Source organism: Bos indicus x Bos taurus, chromosome 26 (genome assembly GCF_003369695.1).
Source record: "Bos indicus x Bos taurus breed Angus x Brahman F1 hybrid chromosome 26, Bos_hybrid_MaternalHap_v2.0, whole genome shotgun sequence".
NCBI lineage: Eukaryota > Metazoa > Chordata > Mammalia > Artiodactyla > Bovidae > Bos > Bos indicus x Bos taurus.
This window is the reverse complement of record NC_040101.1, coordinates 1,094,149-1,114,694: the sequence shown is the minus strand read 5'-3', so window position 1 is coordinate 1,114,694 and position 20,546 is coordinate 1,094,149. Positions and strand designations below refer to the sequence as shown.

At 59.6% G+C, this 20,546-nt stretch overlaps 1 protein-coding gene across 4 annotated transcripts in view; it reads right to left on the bottom strand.

Moving 5' to 3' along the window:
- Positions 1–20,546, bottom strand: part of STK32C (serine/threonine kinase 32C) — a 71,846-nt gene that overhangs the window by 4,175 nt on the left and 47,125 nt on the right. Inside the window, exons 3-10 of one of the 4 annotated variants that reach the window (XR_003508857.1) lie at positions 8,802–8,953; positions 8,291–8,464; positions 7,525–7,562; positions 7,338–7,427; positions 6,318–6,421; positions 5,628–5,744; positions 4,272–4,443; positions 4,067–4,198 (exon numbers count right to left, since the gene is read on the bottom strand). Coding sequence is in view for 3 of the 4 variants with exons in the window: in XM_027528907.1 (XP_027384708.1) it covers positions 4,067–4,194; positions 4,272–4,443; positions 5,628–5,744; positions 6,318–6,421; positions 7,338–7,427; positions 7,525–7,562; positions 8,291–8,464; positions 8,802–8,953 (975 nt within the window). In the remaining variant the exon portion in view is untranslated. Of the gene's footprint in view, positions 1–4,066; positions 4,199–4,271; positions 4,444–5,627; positions 5,745–6,317; positions 6,422–7,337; positions 7,428–7,524; positions 7,563–8,290; positions 8,465–8,801; positions 8,954–20,546 lie in introns of those variants that run through there. The other 3 variants (XM_027528907.1, XM_027528908.1, XM_027528909.1) reach the window with 3 other exon arrangements.

Here is a 20,546-nt window from a genome sequence, read left to right as displayed (position 1 = left end):
CCTGTTGTTTTCCCATTTAATTCATGAGCCTGGCCTGCGGAGATCAGCTGGCTTGTGGCAGGAGGGGGAGAAGGGACAGATCTTAACCCACTGGTGGGCCAGGTGCCGCCATGGAGCGTGATTCGGGCTCTCCCAGAGCTGATCGACAGGGCTGCCGGCTGCGGCATACAGCCCTGACCTCACAGGGCTTTCCTCCCGACGCCAGTTGCACAGAGGGCGGGCGCTATTCTGCACTCACCGAGGAGGACTGAGTATCGAGCCGGCCCCCAGCTACCACGGCTGGAGTCTCTTGACTTGAGAGGGGTGTGAAAGCGACAGACAGCAGAGACGGCATTTCCAATTTTGACCTGGACCTTTTCCGGGCTGACGACACAGGACTGATCCTTCGATGCGATGCTGGGTGGCAGCCACAGCTGCTGGTCAGCCCCGTGACCCCGAGGGTGAACAACTGAGGCACTGACACCCACCCTGGACCCAGATGCGCCCTTTTTCACTTTCAGTATTTGATAAGTCAACACTGAGTTATAAAAGAGGCTCTGTGTCCGACGACTGCCGACTGGGCACTGACCTGAGTGCTCCGAGCCCGCATACGGCAAGCCAGGCTGAGCGGTGATGTTTAGGAGGTGAGGGGTAGCAAACGCAAAGCGACTTGGGGCTTTTCAACTTGAACGGGGTCATCAACCCTGACAGAGCCCATGACGACTGGACAGGGGCACAGACTCCGGCCTGAGTCAGCGCTGGACTGAAGGCAAGGGCTACTCAGAGGCGGGGACGAGGTCAAGGCAGGAGGTGACCCCAGATGCCCGGAGACCAAGGGAGGCGCAGGATGCGGGTGCAGGGGAGCGAGGCTGGGGCCGGCGACGGGCGCAGAGGGACTGGCCGCCGTCCGGGGGTCGGCGGGCGGGGAGGAGCTGGCCGTCTCACACCCTCCCTCGCCCAGGCTCTCCCAGGACGAGAGGAGAATCGGCCCGAGGAGCCGCTCGGAGGGCGGAGCGGCATCAGAGGCGGACGGAGGGCGTGGGCAGCGACGCGCCCCAGGGCCCCGCCGGCCCGAGGTGCGTGCTGTGCGCATGCGCTGTCAGCCGGGGCTCTGGGGTGCGGCCCGTCCAGCTCTGGAGCCCCTCTCCTCCTAGCGGCACACGTGGGTGGTCCCATGGCCTGCTAGGGCGTTTGGAGCCTTTGCCATGCAGACTCAGGAGGCTACAGAAACGCATGACCCTCTGGGGCTCCTTGCTGATGACTGCCGGGCACAGGGCATAACCCACACTCAGGTCCCTGCAGGTCAGGCTGCTCTCCCTGGACTCCGTTGAAACCCAGCCTTGCTTCCCCCCCCATACCCCACCCCCTGACCACTGTGCCAGTGGTTGCTCCCTGCACACAGTCCTCGGGGCAGACACCCGCGGGCCCTACCAATGCCAGTGCCCACAGCACCTGACCCCAGATGTCACCCAAGGTGGGCAGAGACAGGGCCCGGGCATGCAGATCAGGTCCCAATCCTTAACTTTGTCACAAATGACCTGCTGAGCAACTCAGACAGAATTCTTAAGCCCTTCAGAATGCCCTGGGGATGCAAGGGACCCATAGGAGCTGAAATGTCTTGCAAAATTAGAACAGTCTGGAGGACCCACACTTGCTGACCCAAGACCTCACCAGAGCCCCAGTCGTCAAGGCAGGGGGGACCCGGCAGGTCAGACACACGGATACGTGGGCTAGACGTTCAAGTCCACAAACAGGCCCCTCCATTCATGATCAATTCATCTTTGAAAATGATGCCAAGCAATTCAGTGGGGGAAAGATGAGGCCAAACAGCACTTGGATGACGCGTGTCCACATGCAAAACAGTCAGGCTGGGCCCCACCTGACACTGTGCATCAAACTAACTGAAAACGGACCCGAGCCTCAAGCATAAGGGAGAAGACTACAGAACACTCAGAACAGAACACAAGGGGACATCTCTGAGCTCAGGTGGTGCAGTGGCGTCTTAGCAATGACACCAAAAGCACACAAGGAAAGAAAAAACAGGCGGGACTTGATCAGAACCGGAGACGCTGCTGCAGACGGTGCCGACCGGAAGGGAGAAAGCCCGCAGACCGGAAGAAGTTTGCAGATCATCTCCTAAGGCACTTGTGTGCAGAAATGTAAATAAATCACACTTATCAGTCAACAGTAAAAAGTGGAAAAAAGGAGTGTTGATTTCAACTCTTTCACATAAAGAACTCTAAGCCATCACTCCCAGTCTGACAGCAAGAAAAAAAGAAGAACCAGGACTTCTGTGATGGTCCAGTGGTTAAGAATCCACCTTCTGATGAGGGAAGGCAGGTCGAATCCTGGTCAGGAACTAAGATCCCACATGCCACATGCTGCAACAAATCATTGTTGTAGCTAAGACCCCACGGGGACAAAGTGTTAATCACGCAGCCGTGTCCAACTCTGCGCGGCCCCACAGACTAGCCCGCCAGGCTCCTCTGTCCATGGAATTCCCAGGTAAGAAGACCGGAGTGGGCTGCCATGCCTTCCTCCAGGGGATCTTCCCAACCCAGGCATCAAACCCTAGTATTCTGCATTGCAGGCAGATTCTGTACCATTGAGGCACCAGGTAAGTTTAAGACCCAATAGGAATTCCCTGGTGGCTCAGATGGTAGAGTCTGCCTACAGTGTGGGAGACCTGGGTTTGATCCCTGAGTCGGGAAGATCCCCTGGAGAAGGAAATGGCAGCCCACTCCAGTATTCTGACCTGGAGAATCCCATGAACAGAGGAGGCTGGCGGGCTACAGTCCATGGGGTTTCAAAGAGTTACAGGACTGAGCGACTTCAGGTCAATTCCTAGAGCCATAATAAATAAACAAAGCTGGACCAGCTTGCAGTGCCCCCGCGGGACACCAGGGGCCGCCGTCAGCAGCCCACGGAAGGGGGAGGGGATGGGAGCCCACCTACCTGTTCCCCGAGGAGCCAAGGCTTCCAGGGAGGGCCCCTGCACCGAGGAGGAGCTGGCACCCGTCTCTGCCCAGGACCCGGGCATGGGGCCGCACAGGGTCCCCCAGGCGTGAGAGCCGCTCCCCAGGGTGTCCTCATAGGCTCCGCTGGGCCCCCGGATAGGGGGATGGTGGCGGGCTTACAGTGTTGCTGCTGTGACCCGGCCATCCACTCCCGCAGCCCTAGTTGTCTTGTGAACACCAGCCGGATCCTGGGAACAGGCCCAAGCTGGATCCTCTGCTCCCGGGGGGAACCCCTACTTCCAAGGGCAGGACTGTGGGGGCTGCGGCACGTTACACCACGTCCCCAGGGTGGGGTCCTGACCCCATTCCTAGGAATGTAAAACGAAGTCTCCAGATGCCACCAATCAAGTGAATGGGGTGGTCACCCTGGACTCGGGGTCCCACCCAGTGTGAGCGATGTCCTCATGAGAAGAGGCAGACAAATGTACACGTGTGCACACACACACACACATGTGCACTCACATGCATGCAAGCACACACATGGACACGTGTGTGCACGCGTATGCACACACATACACATACAGAAGTGCACAGACATGCCCACACTGATGTACACACACACGTGCACAAACATGCACACGAGTGTACTCCCACACAAGCACATGCATTCACACACGAACACACACACGAGTACATTCACACATATGCACACGCATGTGCATACACACAAGTGCAGTCACACACAAACACATACACAGAAGTGCACAGACACATGGACACACACATGTGCATGGATGCATACAAACACATGAGTGTACTCACACGCAAACACACGCAGAGGTGCACTGGCATGCACACACCTGTGTGTGCACACATGCACACACACACACATGGGTGTGTACACATGCAAACACACAGGTACACTCAAACACATGCACACACGAGTGCGCACACACATGCACACACACAAGTGCACACACACGCAGGGAAATGACCCCGAGACCACGGAGGCAGAGCCTGGCCCCATGTGACCCTCCAGAGCTGGGCAGGCAGGAGGGCCTCTGTCCCCCACCACGGAGGAGGGGTTGAGGGGCCAGAGCAGAGGCGGCTGGGTGCCGGGCCGCGCTCACCGACGGGCAGCTGTCCCTGCTGCTGTCCCGGGACCTGCTCTTGGCCAGACGCTTCTTCTTCTTGTGCAGCGGCCGCGACTCCAGGATCATCTCCTCCAGCTCGAAGGTGGGGTCGCAGTGCAGGCGGCCTTTCTGTGGAAGATGGCACTGAGCTGGTGCCCAGCTGCCCTCGCCCGCCCTGACCACCCCAGGCCTGTGGGCTTACGTTGGGCACGAAGCCAGGCTCCACCTTCTTCTCGCTCAGCTCGGCCCACAGCACGCCGGCCAGAGCAGGGGCCGCCCGCATGTCCTGCAGGCTGGACACTCGGTGCTTGGGGTTCACGGTGAGCAGCTGGAACAAGGCCCTGGTCAGCGGCCCCGGCACAGGTCTCGTCTCCCTGGACCCACCAGCACGCGGCGGCTGCAGCCTGGCTCACTGCTCTCGGTAACCAGCTCAGCGTTGCAACAGGACAGGACTAACGCTCACGGGCCCAGGGCCGCCCTGCGGGACTGGCTACCATCACAGCCGCCCCTTCCAGGGGGAGTACCGGAGACCCTGGCCGAGGTTTCCCCAGCGAGGCGTGTGGATCCTCCCCACCCCCCACCTGGGCCTGTTGGGGCACAGTGCCCCTTGGAGCCACCTGGGCCGGTGTGGACACAGCGGCATGCGGTGAAGGCTGGTTAAGAGCCCCTCTCAGGGGCGGGAGGCCTCCAGGTGCTTGGCCACATTGCCAGGACCAGGGTCTCCGGGCACCGGCCAGGACCTGCCCCCTGGGCCACGCGTGTCCAGCACGCCCCTCCTCGCTTGTCCTGAGGCCTCTGGGCACAGTGTGTTGGAGGCACACCGCTCTGAGGAGGGAGCTGGCTGGCCAGCCGGGGGGCAACCCCGGCCCAGCCCTGGACCCCGGGAGCCGAACGCCAGCTGAAGGCCAGTGGCAGCAGCACCGCCCCAGGTCTCTACGGGCTGAGTCTCCGGGACTGCTGCAGACATGCTCGCAGCCTGGGACGGGCAGGGGGCCTGGGGTCTTCTCTGCTTGCTTCTGGTGAGGGGGCTGGCCAGGCCATTGGGAGTGGACAGTGGCTGCCTACCTCCAACAGGACGAGCCGGGCCTGAGCGGAACCAGGCCCTGGCCGCCTCCCTGACACACGCTGGGGTGACCTGCCCTGAGCTGGGGCGTCAGTGACGGAAGAAATGCGAGGCTTCGATTAGGTAATAAGGATTGACAGCCGCGCCAGCGCTCACACAGGCCGAGCTGCTACAAGATGAGGAGCCCGGGGCCAGGCCAGGTGGGGAGCCGGGGCAGAGATGGACACGCAGCCCAGGATGCAGGAAGCGGCCCCCCGTGTCCAGCCAGCCTCGCCAGGCTGCCCACCCACCCCCCGAGTCCGGCCCACTCACGCTCCAGGCTGCCTGCCCCAACCCCCGTGTCTGGCCGCCCCGCCCCCCATGTCCAGCCCACCCCCCAAGTCCAGCCGACCCGCCCAGCCCCCCGCGTCTGGCCCACTCACGCTCCGGGCTGCCCGCCCCCCCACACCGCCTCGTGTCCGGCCGGCCCGCACTCTGGGCAGGGCGGGCACTCACCTTGCGTAGCAGGGCCACCGTCTCCTTGGACCAGGCGGGCACGTACTGGACACTCACAGTGCTGAACAACTGCACCAGCGACTGCACGGCGCTGCTCGAGTGGATGTCGTAGGGCCTCTGGGCAGGGGAGGCGGGGCTGCAGCAGGCACCTCCCCCGTAACTCGAGGGCACCCCACCCCACCCCTAACCTCATCCCAGGGCGGCCCCAGGGAAGAGCCCGGGAAGCCTGCACCTCGGCCAGGGAAGCGACCAGAGAGGCTGCCCGCAGGCTGGGGGGAAGCACAGCGCCCCTGTACCTCCCCCTAACAGAGGACTTGGCCCCAGGGGACCAGCTGCAGCGGGCAGAGGGGGCGGCCGTCTGAGGGTGCTGTGCCTCGGGGGTCCCCACGAGGGAATGGGAAGGGCAGCTGGGGGCCTGACGAGGCTCTAGCCTCCTAGGCTCCAGGACTCGCTGAGATGTGGCCACTGCAGGGAGGGCAGGGGGACCCACCGCCTAGGAACCTCAAGGGAAGCTCGGGGGCGGGGTGCAGCCCTGCAGGACAGTCCTCTGCCCACCCAACCCCCTCCAGCATGCCGCCTTGCTAACGGGGAGAGTGGACATCCCTGAGCCCTGGGGATGGGGGCAGCCTCAGCTCTGGGCCACCCTAGGAAGTCTGGGGTCCTGGCCCTCGGGTCACAGGAGCTCCGTACCCATCCTCGCAGCAGCTCGTAGGCCATCACCCCCACCGACCACCAGTCCACCTCAAAGGAGTAGCCAGTCCCACCGTTGACGAAAGACTGGAAGATCTCCGGAGCTTTCCAGGAAGGCAAGAGCAGCTGAGCATCCCCAAACGGCAGTCCCCATGACCCCAACCCCCATGACCCCGACCCCCGTGACCCCAGCCCCCAAGGACCACAGGCCCAGTGACTGCAGGGCCTGTGACCACAGTCCCAGTGACCACAGGGCCCATGACCCCAGCCCCCGGTGACTGGAGGCCTTATGACCCCAGCCCCTGGCCCCCAGTGACTGGAGGCCTTATGACCCCAGCCCCTGGTGACCCAGCCCCCAAGGACCACAGTCCCAGTGACCGCAGGGCCCATGACCCCAGCCCCCGGCGACTGGAGGCCTTATGACCCCAGCCCCTGGTGACCCCAGCCCCCATGACCACAGGTCCAGGGCTGGAACCTTGGCCAGGACCAGAGACCAGGGTGTGGCCAGAGCTGGACTGAGAAGCAGCCCTCAGTGGTCAACCTGTCCTTTTCAACAGGCTGCTTGGTTCAATTCCAGGTCCGGAGCGTGACGAGGGAGGTAAGTGTGCGTGCTAAGTCACTTCAGTCGTGTCTGACTCTCCACGACCCCATGACTGCAGCCCGCCAGGCTCCTCTGTCCGTGGGATTCTCCAGGCAAGAATACTGGAGTGGGTTGCTGTACCCTCCCCCAGGGGATCTTCCTGACCCAGGGATCGAACCCGTGTCTCTTACGTCTCCTGCATCGGGAGGCAGGTTCTTTACCACCAGTGCCACCTGGGAGGCCCCTGTCAGAGCGCCCTCTCGTGGTCAGACCCACAGCGCGCGTCCGTCACTTAGAGCCCCTGCACAGGTCAAGCAGCCCGACCCGCCACCTGCTGCCGCAGCTTTAGGGAAGGGACCCGAGCCCCCCAGCCACAGGTCGGGGTGGGAGGCCAGCTGGCAGGCTGGCGGGGGTGTGCGGGCCGGGCGGGACAAGCTCACCCATGTACGGCTTGGTCCCGGCCAGTGCGGTCGCCCTCTCGCCGTCCTTTATGATGGTGGCGATGTTGAAGTCGGTCAGGTGCGCGTGCCCTGGGAGGAAAGAAGACAGCGTGAGTGTTAGAGGGGGACGTGTCCTGCAGGTGGGGCACCCCTCCTGAGGTTTTGGCTACTCACGGCCATGGCTCACCTCGCTCATCCAGGAGAATGTTGTCGGGCTTCACATCTCTGTGGAAGGAGCAGGGAGCGAGGAGGTGAGGCCAGAAATCCCGGCGGGGCAGGGGGTTCCCACGAGCGGGACCCCAGGAGCCCAGCCCCTCCTCTGCCGGGGCCACAGTGGGAGAGCACCCAGCACTGGTCGGGCAGGGTGCCGGAGCCCAGAGCACAGAAGCAGAGCCCGCTCGCCTGGACCCCTGGTGAGGGCCTCGCAGAGCCCCGGGTCTGCCCGAGGCCGAGCTTGGCCTCCCGACCTCCTGACACTCGTTCGGGAAGCGTTTGTGCCCGAACCACGACCAGATCAGCGTCCCCAGGATGAGCTGCAGAAATCACGTTTGCCGCACTTTATACCTCGTGGGATTTTGTGTTTTGTCCTGTGGACGCAGCTCTACCTTCCTCGTTTGTCAGCCTTCAGATGCTGAAACTAATTTGAATCTGCCAGGGACACGGCAGATGGGCACCAGGGCACCAGCGGGGCGAGGGCAGGAATCCTGCACTTATCAGAGCAGGTGAAGGCGGCCTCTCGCCAAGGAAGGCACCTGCGCCCCGTGCCCGGCCTCACCTGCTCAGACATGACCCGCCCCAGGGGGGCCTCACACGTGCAGCTGAGGGGCTGGCCGGGAGCCGGCGCTTGCGGGCCTGGGTCCCACACGTGGGGCAGGCGTGCGGCAAGGGCGGGGCAGAGCACGAGGCGCCCGGGGGTCCTGTGGGACGGCCGCCCCCGGCAGGCGTGCACACACCTGTGGATGATGTGCTGCCCGCGCAGGTAGTCGAGGGCCAGCGCCATCTCGCAGACGTACAGCCGCACCGTGTCCTCCGAGAACTGCACGTTCTGCTGCAGGTGGTAACGCAGGTCCCCCCCCAGCAGCAGGTCCACCACCATGAACATGTCCTCCTCGTCCTGGAACGAGTACCTGAGGGCGGGCGCCTGCGCTCGCTCGGCGGGACGGCCCGAGCCACGGCCCGCCACATCTGCCCAGCCCCCCGCGCGAGGGCCCGGGACCCAAGGCTGCGCCCACTGGACACTCCCAGTGACGAGAGCGACGGGGGTGGTGGTGGCGGTGTTGATGCTGCCGTTGATGGTGGTGGTTGTGGTGGTGGTGGTGAAGGTGATGATGGTGCTGGTGGTGGTCTGTGCGTGCGTGTGTGTGTGCATGGGGTCACCTACGCGGCTGCTGGCCCTGGGGGCGCTGTGAGGGGGCAGGGTGGGGGGCGGGCACCTGGGGCAGGAGAGGCCCCCCAGCCGCTCACCAGAGGTTCACCAGGAAGACGTGCTCTATCTCCTGCAGGATCTCCAGCTCCCGGAACACGTTGCGGACCTCGTCCCGCTCGATGCACTGCTGCTTGTTCATGTACTTCATGGCGTACATCTTCTCCGTGTCCCGCTTCTGCACGATGCACACCTGGGGGCAGAGGGCGCGTCACCCCGCCGCCGGCCCGGCAGCTCGGCAGGCGCGACGGAAACCGCCAGACTCTCTGCCTCTGGAGGGACTCGTCTCCTCAGACTGCAGCTGAGCACCCGGCCCGTCACAAAGCCCCTCACCCTGGGGGCCGGGCTGCAGCACGTGGATCTGGGGACACGGTCTGGTCAACGCAGAAGGGAACATGACGCCTGGAGGGGCTGCAGCTCAGGACGCACGGGCAGGTCGAGAGGAAGACTCGCCCCTTCAGTCTCCAAGGGAGCACAGCCCTGCAGGGCCCTTGATTTCAGCCCAGATAAACTGAGACCGGTGCTCCGGCCCTCAGCAACGCAAGAATAAACGTGTGCTGTCTCAAGCCACTCAGCGTGTGCTCACTTGTTACAGCAGCCGCTAGAAGTGAACGTGGCCACCCAGTGCTCCAGGTGCCCTGAGGGACCCAGACAGGGGCGGGTTACCAGACAGCGCCGTCCACTCTGCCACAAAACACTGCCTTCCAAGGGCCAGGGCCATGACGGACAGCCTGTCACCGAGCCTTCCGGGCCCTGCTGGAACCCAGGCCAGGAGAGAAGCCGGGGCAGGTGGCCACACCCCAAGGCTCTTAAAGGTCCTTCCTACCCAGGAGAACACCCATCTGAGGACAATGAGTCTTTCTGAATCTTTCCTCTCATTTCAGCAAAGTGGTCCCTTGGGAAGGCTGGGGCACACTCCCTGGTGGCTGCCCTGGCGTGGTGACACCCACCTGGATCTGCCTGGGGACAGCACGGGCCTAACTTCAAGTGCTTTCCTCTCCGGGTCTCTGTGTTCCCGGCCCGACCTGAGAACGTCACCCAGGAACACAGACTGACAGGCAGCAGGCAGGGGCCTGGCCCTGTGTGGTTCCATGACTGTGTTGGATAGAGTGCAGCCACGCCAACTGGAAGCCAGATCACCAGGTGGGCTGCTAACGGGGGCTCCTGGCCGAGGTCACGGGAGAGGGACCCCAGAGCTTCAGTGGACAAAGGCCCATTCCGTGACCGTCAGCCTGGCTGAGCCCCCGGGAGCTCTGAAGACCAGAGCCCCACCCCTGGGCCTGGTGTCCATGCTCCTGGGGATTCTCCCGGGCAGCCAAAAGAGCTGCCCCACCCCAGCTGCGGGGAAGGCCCCTGGGCCCTTTCAAGTGTGAAATACCAGCCCGTCCCACTCTCGGCCTGGAGCTGGGAGCCCTGGGGGACTGGCACTGCCTTCACAGGCCACCAACCAGGGCGCGAGTCTGGGCCTGCGGTGCAGACGTGAGCCAGAAACGCAAGTGAAACCCTGACACTGCTTAGAGGCCAGGCCCCGGCTCCTTGTCGGACGGAGGCAGAAACACCACATCCTAGAATAACATCAGACCCTGCTCTGGCCACCGGCCAGCTCCTGATCACACAGGCCAGCCACGCCATGCCACCACTCAGTGGACACCATGCCCGAGGGCTGCGGGTGCAGCCAGGCGGCACCTCCATCATCGAGCGGGGCTCACACCCCTGGACCCGCCGCTCAGCCTGATGGTTCGGGTGCAGTGAGATTCTGGAACCAGAGATCCCCCAGCTGCCCACTGGTGGCCTGGGGACTGAAGGGGGCCTCTGGGGACTGAGGTCTGTGGACCTCAGGGGGCCTCTGTGGACCCAGAGGGCGCTTCTGGGCTGCTCTTGGCCTCAGCATCTTGGGCCCTGCCTAGTGAGGGGCCCTGCGCCCCACGGGGCCAGAAGGGCCCGTGTGCTGAGTACCAGGCCTGCCCTAAGAGCAGGAGGCGGTGGAGGGGCGTGGGCTGCCACGTGGGAGGGGCAGGAGAAGCCCAGAAAGGGCACTGTCTCAGGATGGAGATTTTTCCCCCTTAACTTGCTGCATTTTCCAGATCGCTTTTAACACTGTTGCTTTGAAAGCCAGTTGGAATGTTTGAAATGAAAATAAGGGTAAACGGCGTGAGCAGCAGCTGACCCCCGCCCCAGTTCCAGCTCCGGAGCCCTTCTCAGGCTGAGGCTCCGTTCGGTTCAGGAAGACCTACTGTCCGTGGTCCCCGGGAGGTGCAGGCGGGAGTCCCCAGAGCAGCCCGTGCTCTCAGCGTGGGGAGGAGAAACCAGTGCCTGCGGAGGGGACCTCAGTGACCCCGTCAGTGCACAGAGTGCACCAAGGAGAGTCCAGCGCTCGGCCAGGAGTCCTCTCCTCCCACCTGGCAGCCCCGCGCACACCCGAGGCCGCCACGGCAGGGCCTGGACGCTCAGCTCTGGGGAGGTTCTTCTTGCCCGGGGCTGCGACACGCCGTCTTCTCCCCAGGAGGGATGCTGGGGCTGGGCTGAGCACCGTCCGCTCCAAGGGCCCCCGCACGGCAGCTCAGGGCTCCTCCGAGCCAGAGGGAGGCCGGGACGGATGGAGCGTGAGCGGGACCCAGGCCTCCTGAATCTTTGGGCTCTGTGTTCTGGAATGTTCTCAGCTCATCTTGAATTCTAGCCAAACCCCAAGAGTGCAGAGGTCAGACCTTGCCTCCCCGGGGGTTTCTGGAGCACACAGAAGGACCGTGACAGCAGAGAAGCCTGCAGAGGGGGTCCGGGAGCTGCTCGGAGCAGCATGGTCTCCATGGGGGGCCCTCGGGAGGGGAAGGCAGAGCTGTTCCCTGGCTCTTCCCATCCAGGCACAGCCTAGTGGGAGGAAGACACGAGTTAGAGCTGGTCTGTGAACGTGACTCTCCCTGGGGGTGGGTGTTGGAGCCCGCTGGCCATCCATTGACGCACACCAGCCCGGAACGCGCGTGTACCCCGTCTCTGTGTGCATTGACACACACCAGCCCGGAACGCGCGTGTACCCCGTCTCTGTGTGCATTGACGCACACCGGCCCGGAACGCGCGTGTACCCCGTCTCTGTGTGCATTGACGCACACCGGCCCGGAACGCGCGTGCTACCCCGTCTCTGTGTGCATTGACGCACACCAGCCCGGAACGCGCGTGCTACCCCGTCTCTGTGTGCATTGATGCACACCGGCCCGGAACGCACGTGTACCCCGTCTCTGTGCGACACGGGTCACCTGGAGCCACACGGCCTGTGACGGTGTCCCCCCACCCCCTTGCTTGAGCTGGGAAGCCTCCAGCGTGGCCCGTCCAGCAGCACAGATTCAGGACAGACTGGGTTGCATTTGCCTCTCTGTCACCCGGCGGTCGCTGCTCTCCTGGACTGACCCGGGAGAAGCCCTAGGTCTCGGGGAGGCCTGCAGCTCTCTGCTGTCTCTGGGGATGGCGAAGTCACACAAGGCTGGTGGGTGTTGAGCCCACTGGTTTAGAGCCACGGTAGAGGAGGCGTCCAGTTAAAGATGTCGCTTTCATTGGGCTTCCCTGGTTGAGCACCGAAGAACTGATGCTTCTGAACTGTGGTGTTGGAGAAGACCCTTGAGAGTCCCTTGGACCTCAAGGAAATCCAACCAGTCCATCCTAAAGGAAATCAGTCCTGAATACTCATTGGAAGGACTGATGTTGAAGCTGAAACTCCAATACTTTGGCCACCTGATGTGAAGAACTGACTCACTGGAAAAGACCCTGATGCTGGGAGGGATTGGGGGCAGGAGGAGAAGGGGACGACAGAGGATGAGGTGGCTGGATGGCATCACTGACTCGATGGACGTGAGTTTGAGTGAACTCTGGGAGTTGCTGATGGACAGGGAGGCCTGGTGTGCTGCAGTCCATGGGGTTGCAAAGAGTCGGACATGACTGAGTGACTGAACTGAACTGATATTACTTATATGTAAGCTTCCAAAGTTATATAAAATGCCTAGAAATTTTTCAATGTCCTCACAATGACTGTATGTCATAATTCCAATTATCATCTCAAATTGTTATACGCAACAGAAAAAAACAAATTTCCATACCGGCATAATTTCTACAATAAACTCATCAGATCTTTGACCACGGTTATTTTTCAGTCTTTAGCCATTTACAGATGGTTACTGTTTTACTGATCTTTCCTGAAAGCTTTTATAATCAACTGCAGACAAAAATCTTTCATTTTTAAAAAGTTCATGGAAAGGACTTTGATAAAGACCCTAGAATACAGGTATCTGGTAACTAAGACCACACCATTGAACTTGGTGAGCCTGTCTAAACTAGTGGGAAAACTGATGGGCCCTTTTTTATTTTTTAGATTTATTTTTGGCTGCGTCGGGTCTTCAGCTGCGCCCGGCGGGGTCTTCGCCGCAGCGTCCAGGCTTCCCGTCACAGGGGCCTCTCCTGCTGTGGACGCCGGGCTCCGGGCGAGCAGGCCTCAGCAGCTGCCGCGCGAGGCTCTCGAGCCACGGGGTGTGGGCTCAGCTGCCCGGCACCCTGTGGGGCCTCAGTCCCCGCCCAGGGAGGGAACCGGCGTCGCCGCACTGGAAGGTGGCCACCAGGGAAGTCCCCTGACGGGCTCTGAAAACTGCTGATCTGAGACTAAGGAAAGCGGGAATGAATTAGACGGGGCTACGCGAGCTCTGAGGATGATCACCGTCCTCATGGCTTTTTGTCTGAGGCACTGCTGATCCTTTCATTGCGCTTTCCAGGCTCATTATTTTTCTCTTTCTCTTAAGCTATTAGCTTTCAGCAATCTGGAAAATTACACCTTTGTAAACAGAACTGAGACATTTATCTTCTCTCCCAATCTGTTCCCTCTAAAATTGAGACTCTTATTAAATATCCTGTTTTCATGAAAATACAGTTATTTATATGAGGTCAGTAGAATATGTTCTCCTATTTAATTTAAAACATTGGTTATGTTACCAGACTTTGGCTGGAATGTCGTATTTTAAAATGATGTAGTGGTTCTCTGGGTTTTTTCACCATGAGAATTTTTGCTGCAAGCAGAGACAATTGGCCATAATATAATTTTTCCATACAAGATAAAATAATAACAAGAGGAACATTTAAAGGGACTTAATGAAACATGAAAATTAACAGCAAAAATTTTTAAGAATTTTAATGTGAAAATAAAAATACAAAAAAATAGGGACCTCCCTGGTGGTCCAGTGGTTGGGACTCCTTGCTTCCAGGGCAGGGCGAACAGGTTTGATCTAGTTGGGGAACTAAGATCCTATATGCCTGTGGCATGGCCAAAAAAAACTGAACTCATTTAACGTGTGTAGATTCGTGATTACAGTGTATTTGGGTGTCTTAGAATTCAAATGATCAGGCAAAGGACGCTGCTGTTTCTTATCAATATAAGGAGCGTGCATAACTGGTGGCACCCATCTGGGTTACGTGGAAATGATCCATCACAAGCTCAGCCCTCGTATGACTTGGCTGGAATCTGTGCCAAGTACCAAAATTCTGTCTATGTCACGTTCTCCACCATCGAACGGCAAAAGTGCTTCAAAAAATATATGCTCATCAAGAATCAGATAACCACTTCCTTGCGGGGACTAGGAGGAGCCTGTCTTATTTTTCTGCCAACTCTAGGATTGCACAATACGTTGAGGAAAGAGCGCATGAGACTGTATCAAGCCAGAGAGTCAGTCATCAGTGTCTCCAAGACTGTGCTGAACGACTCGCCACCTCTTTGATATTAGCCGCAGTTTGGAAACTTTGGGCTTTGATGGGTGGGAGGGATGGCTGTGCCCACAAAGGATTTGCTGACTGACATGTTATCATTTTCCAGTGTAGTTTGCAATCTGGCGTTTACGGCATCAAAACCCAACTGTCAAACCAAACCGTCAACCAATTATCTTATCTTTGACGGCCAAGTAGATGTGCAGGGAAACTGCTCAGGACAAAGATGTTAACAGCGACAATTCCAGATAATTCAAATCAGGCTTGACCAGAAACTAAGGCTGACCTTATGGAGCAATGCTTGTAAAACCCTGTGAAGTTCCAGCCTGGTGCCTGCCTTGCGGGCTGCAGCGTTACAGAGACTGCAGTCACTCCTTGGCAGGTCCCGGGAATCTCAGGATACCTTGGGGACACTGAGAAGCGAGGGACTCACCCAAGTGTGTGAGTATTAAAGGCACAGTCTGCTGATGAGATGCTCAGTTAGCTTCTAGCCTCAAGAGGCTGTGCAAAGTCTGATCAGGAATTCCTTACAGAAGTTCCAGCAGAGCAGGAACCTTAAAAGGACCTTAAAAGGACCTACGTGTTCAACCTGCTCTTGTACTGACCTCAATAATAGGTCATGTTTAATGAGACCAGACTGGTTTTGCAAACAAATTAATCTTTGATTATCTTCAATAAGAAAGGGCGTGTCTGCAGGGAGAGAACCACACACCTCATGGGGTGTCGAATGGGCACATCCCTGTCAGTAATTCACGTTTCCAGCTCGTCTCCCACCCTTCTGATGTGGGATCAGGAGAAGCGAAAACTTCCCCACTAGCTGAAGTGGAACAGCTCGATATGAACCTCAGAGAACCTTCTCAGGTCGTGTGTGGATATCTGTGCTGGTGTGGGGGCAGCGCCCTCAGAGCTCACCCGACGCCGTCACCAGAGACGTTCCAACCGCGGCCCAGAAAACGCACTGCACCCGCCGGGGCCTGCCCCCAGCCCCCCAGCCAGCGTGGCCCGGAGGGCTCCCTCCTGGACGCCGCCCCAGCCGCCGCCCTCTGGTCTGACCCGGTCGACTGAGGCTTACCCTGCAATCCTCACTCTTCACTGGTTTCCACTGGGGCCCAGCCTCCCAACACCGCCTCCTAAAATGAGATGCGACTGTTTACCCTGACCTACTCTCAGGACTGAGAAATCGGCTCGTGGAGATGGTTCACAGCGGCGACTCTTCCTGGGCGTGTGTGTGTGTGAACGGAGCTGGGATGCACCCTGAAATACGCTCTCTGGTCACGATCACCTCCAGCCAATCACGCTCACAGACAGCAGGGTCAGGAAGGCGCCTGCCCGCCCCTTTCTTCCTGAATCCGGGGAATCACCCCAGGCGGACAGGCTCATCCTCAGGCCGGGAAATCGAGGCCGGAGAACTCGGCGCGGTGGACCTTGTTAGAACATCTGTCCTCCCCTTCAGCCTCCCACGGACTCCAGCTACCTTAGCACGTGGCCACCTTGTCTAAGCCGGCACAAAACGTTCAGGTTTTGCTTGGTCTGTGGGTCCTCATTTCCTTACGAGGGCTCCCGTGTCCCCGAACTCACATTAAACAAACGTGTGCACGCCTCTGTTCCTTCGACTTCAGTTCAGTTGCTCAGTCGTGTCCGACTCTTTGCGACCCCATGGACTGCAGCACGTCAGGCCTCCCTGTCCATCACCAACTCTCGGAGCTTGCTCAAACTCAAGTCCATTGAGTCGGTGATGCCATCCAGCCATCTAATCTTCTGTCGTCCCCTTCTCCCGCCTTCAATCTTTCCCAGCATCAGGGTCTTTTCCAATGAGTCAGTTCTTCACATCAGGTGGCCAAAGTATTGGAGTTACAGCTTCAGCATCAGTCCTTCCAATGTATATTCAGGACTGATCTCCTTTAGGATGGACTGGTTTGACCTCCTTGCAGTCCAAGGGACTCTCAAGAGTCTTCTCCAACACCACAGTTCAAAAGCATCAGTTCTTCAGCACTCAGCTTTCTTTATAGTCCAACTCCCACATCCATACCTGACCACTGGAAGACCCACAGCTTTGACTGGACGGACCTTTGTTGGCAAAGTGATGTCCTTTGAATTGAGTCACTTTCATTCCCAGGTGCAGCTGAAAACCCCACAAGAGGAGGGTGAGAGCCTGCCCTGCTCCGGCCTCCAGCCCCGCGCCCCCTCCCCTGTGGACTCGGCCTCCAGACGGCGGGAGCAGGAGGGCACATCTCTGCTGTCCGAGGCCACCCAGGCATGTGCCTTGTCACAGCCACTGCAGGACACGTCTTCCAAGCTGGCCAGGCTGTGAGAGCACCCTGCTTCCTTCAGTGCTCCTGACCAGGCCTGCAGGCAAGGACAGTGCCCACCTCTCACTGCCCTCCCCCGGTCACTGCCCCCTCCCTTCTTCCAAGTGGGCAGAGTCCAGCCAGCACCCTGACCTCCTGCACACTGGCCAGCCCGGGTCAGGGGGCGGGCAGCACGGCCCCTGCCGGCCCAAGACTGGCCCTTGGAGGCCCGCAGCCATCGGGCACAGGTGTGGCTGTCTGAGCCCCATGCTGAGGGTTCCCTGCAGAGTCAGGCGCAGCCCAACACACTCCAGTGGGGTGGCTGACAAGGGCTTCAGGTGGGCGGCAACCCGGCCAGAAGAGGCTGAATGGGCCTGGCCCCTGTGGCTCCGAGGAGCCCCCGATGGGGGAGCGGCCCCAGTGGTGGCAGGTCAGAGCCTGGGGTCTGGTGCCTCCCTGAGCAAAGGCAGTCCAGCCCCTCATCACACGGAGCAGCACCGATGGAAGGGCCGGAAGCCTCTGCCTTCGTGAGCAGCCCCCAAGGCTGCGAGTGTGGGTCCTGTGAACCCACTTCCTCAGATGGGACTGTTCTCGCTTCTGAGCTTCTTCCTCCCATAATTGACTTAAGGCAGACAAAGAAGAAATGGAATTAGATCTAAGGTGTGAAAAGGAATAAAGTCTGGGGATCCTGGGGCCCCCGGGCAGCCCCGGGCTTTCCCTGCGAAACCCCAATGACTGATGACCCAGAAGAGTCGGTGACTGATGGCAGGGTCATTGCCATTTTAATTGAATGCTGTTCACGTTTTGCAGATTTTTTTTTTGTTCCTGGAGCTGACAAGTTGGTCACAGCATTCATAAGGAAAGACAGTCAAGCAAAAATAGCCAAGAAAAAAACTTTAAAAGCAGAAGGAGGCGGGGACGTGAGCCCTGTCAGGTATCAGCACGTTATATAAACCTTCTGTGATAACGTGTGGTCCGACCGTGGAACAGACGGGTGGGCCACGGGATGGAGTGCAAACCCAGAAAGAGACCCACCTGCGTAAGGACGTTCAGTGTGTGATACAGGCGGCCTCTCAAATTTATGGGGAGACTAGACTTTTGATTAAAATATGGTGCTGGAATAACAAGAGGTAAAATATGGCCCATTCACACTATAAGTCAGAATCAATTCCATGTATAACAGGCTTAACATGAATAAGGAAACAGACGTGACTGAGGAAAAAGCAAACGCTCAACCCGGCTTTTCATGAAGAAATGCAGCATAAAGCTCCGCGATGCTCCCTCCTCGCCTGTCGGGCTGGCAGAGGCCCAGCCTTGGCAGCCGCCCTGGGCGGAGCCCCGGGGAGCACGGGCCCCAGGGAGGGCTGGCGCGTCCGGCAGCATCACACGCGCATCCAGCCGCCACCCGCACCGCCTGCCTCTAGGAGCCCAGCTGAAGACAGGCCGGCTCCCCCGTGTGCGGCGCGGTACCCACGGCCCTGCCAGCGGCCTCAAAGCTGGGGTGCAGCCGAACGCTCACGGGGAACACGTGTGGCTGCAGGTCAATGGGCCCTGCATCCTGACGGGCCCTGCGAACGTGCCGCCCCACGTGGCAAAAGGCACCCTGCTGCTGGGGTGACGTGAAGGATGCTGAGAGCAGGGGTTGTCCTGGGTGATCCAGGGGGCCCCAGTGTCCTCATCGGGGAGCAGAAGCCTCTGGAAGCTGGAGGAGGCAGACGCAGGCTCTCCCTGGAGCTGCAGAAGGCCCAGCCCTGCCCCACGGCGACTGCAGCCCAGGGCCGACCCAGCTTGGACGTCCGGCACCGCGACTGCCGGGGTCGCGTTTGTGCCGCTGCAGCCTCGGAAGCTTGTCTGCTCGCCCGCCTCGGGGCCGGTTGTGCAGGGATGCGGGTGGTCTCGCGGATGAGCAGGACAGCCAGCAACACCGTCAAATCAAAAGCAGAGTGTGAAGAGAGTGTGAGCACCAGGCTGCCCGGCATCTAAGAAGCAGGTCCTGTGGACACGGGAGAGAGGAGCCAGTGGGGATACAAACCCAGCTTCCTCAGAGGAGGACTTGCGGGAGGAAGGCAGAAGCAGGACAGAAGGAGCAGGGGTGCGGCCAGACTTGCCTGAACAGACCTGAGCCTGGGCCACGCAGGCTCGCACAGAAGGCCGCGTGCGGCAGAGGAGGCTCTCTGAACACTGAGAACAAAGCAAGACGTAAAGGTGGCTGCACCCCAGGCCTCCAGCCCCCTGGGCCCAGGCGGGTCTTGGCCTCGGGTTCCTCGGGGACGCGCCGTCGGCTCAGCTCGGGAAACGCTCTCCAGACCCGGCGTCCGCATGCGAGCTCAGCGGTGAAGGGCCTGTTCCAACCCAGGCACCCTCGTCTCACAACCAACTCACACGACTGCACAAAAAGCGGAACAAAACGGAGCAGTGAGGAAAACAGTCCAAACTGAGCATGAAAGAGCCTGAAGTCCTGAGCAGGCCGATGTGGGAGCCACTCGGTCGCGTCCTACTCCTTGCGACCCCATGGGCTGTAGCCCACCAGGCCCCTCTGTCCATGGAATTTCCCAGGCAAGGTTGCCATTTCCTCCTCCAGGGGATCTTCCCGACCAGGGATTGAACCCAGGTCTCCCACATTGCAAGCAGATTGTTTACCACTGAGCCACCAATAAACGAGCCCTAGATAGAAATCAAAGCTCTACCATTAAAATATCACAGGGCACCGTGTGACCGAGCAATCCCATCACTGGGTGTGTGCCCAGGAGAACTGACAGCAGGGACCCAAACAGAGGTTCGCACTCCCGCATTCACAGAAGCCTGATTCACACCCAGGGAAAGGCGGAAAGAATCCCAGCGCCCGTCAGGGGACAAGCGGAGAAGGGAGTGTGGTCCATCCAGGGCCTGGACCATCGACGTCCTGGACAGGACACTGTTCAGCCTCCGAGGGAAGGAGGTTCTGACACGAGCTGCAGCCCGGGTGAACCCCGAGGACCTCAGGCTACACACACTCCACCGAGGACCCTCTGTGATCCCACCTCACAAGCTGCGTGGACGAGCCTGACTCTAGAGACAGAGAGTAGAGTAGGTGTTACCAGCACTGAGTCGCTCCCAAAGGAAATCAACCCTGAACGTTGACTGGAAGGACTGATGCTGAAGCTGAAGCTCCAGTACTCTGGCCCCTAATGTGAAGAGCTGACTCACTGGAAAAGACCCTGGTGCTGGGAAAGCCTGAGGCAAGAGAAGGGGACGACAGAGGATGAGATGGCTGGATGGCATCACCGACTCGATGGACATGAGTTTGGGTAGACTCCAGGAGATGGTGATGGACAGGGAAGCCTGGCGTGCTGCTTCCATGGGTTTGCAAAGAGTTGGACAGGACTGAGCGACTGGACAAGGGCTAGGGAAGGGTGCTGTGAGTCAGTGTTAATGGGGAGCAGAGTTTCAGTTTGGGAAAATGAGAAAGCTCTGGAGATGAAGCGGTGATGGCTGTACAACGATGTGTGTAGATCCAAAGCCACTGAACTGTATGCTTAAAAGTGATAAAGATGGCAAACCTTAGCTTATGTGCATTTTACTAATTTTTTTTTAAAGTTAATACCAAGCCAACTTATATCCCAACTAATCCAGTCAAGAACCTGCTCAAAGGCCAGGGGCACGGGTCTGTGACTATGGGGACAGCTCCATGACATCTCTTGGGCTGCAGCCATGGGTCAGCCCTGCCCTGTGTGGGCAGCGAGCTGGGGCGGGCAGAGCGGTGGGAGCAAGTGGCTGAGGAGCCAGGGC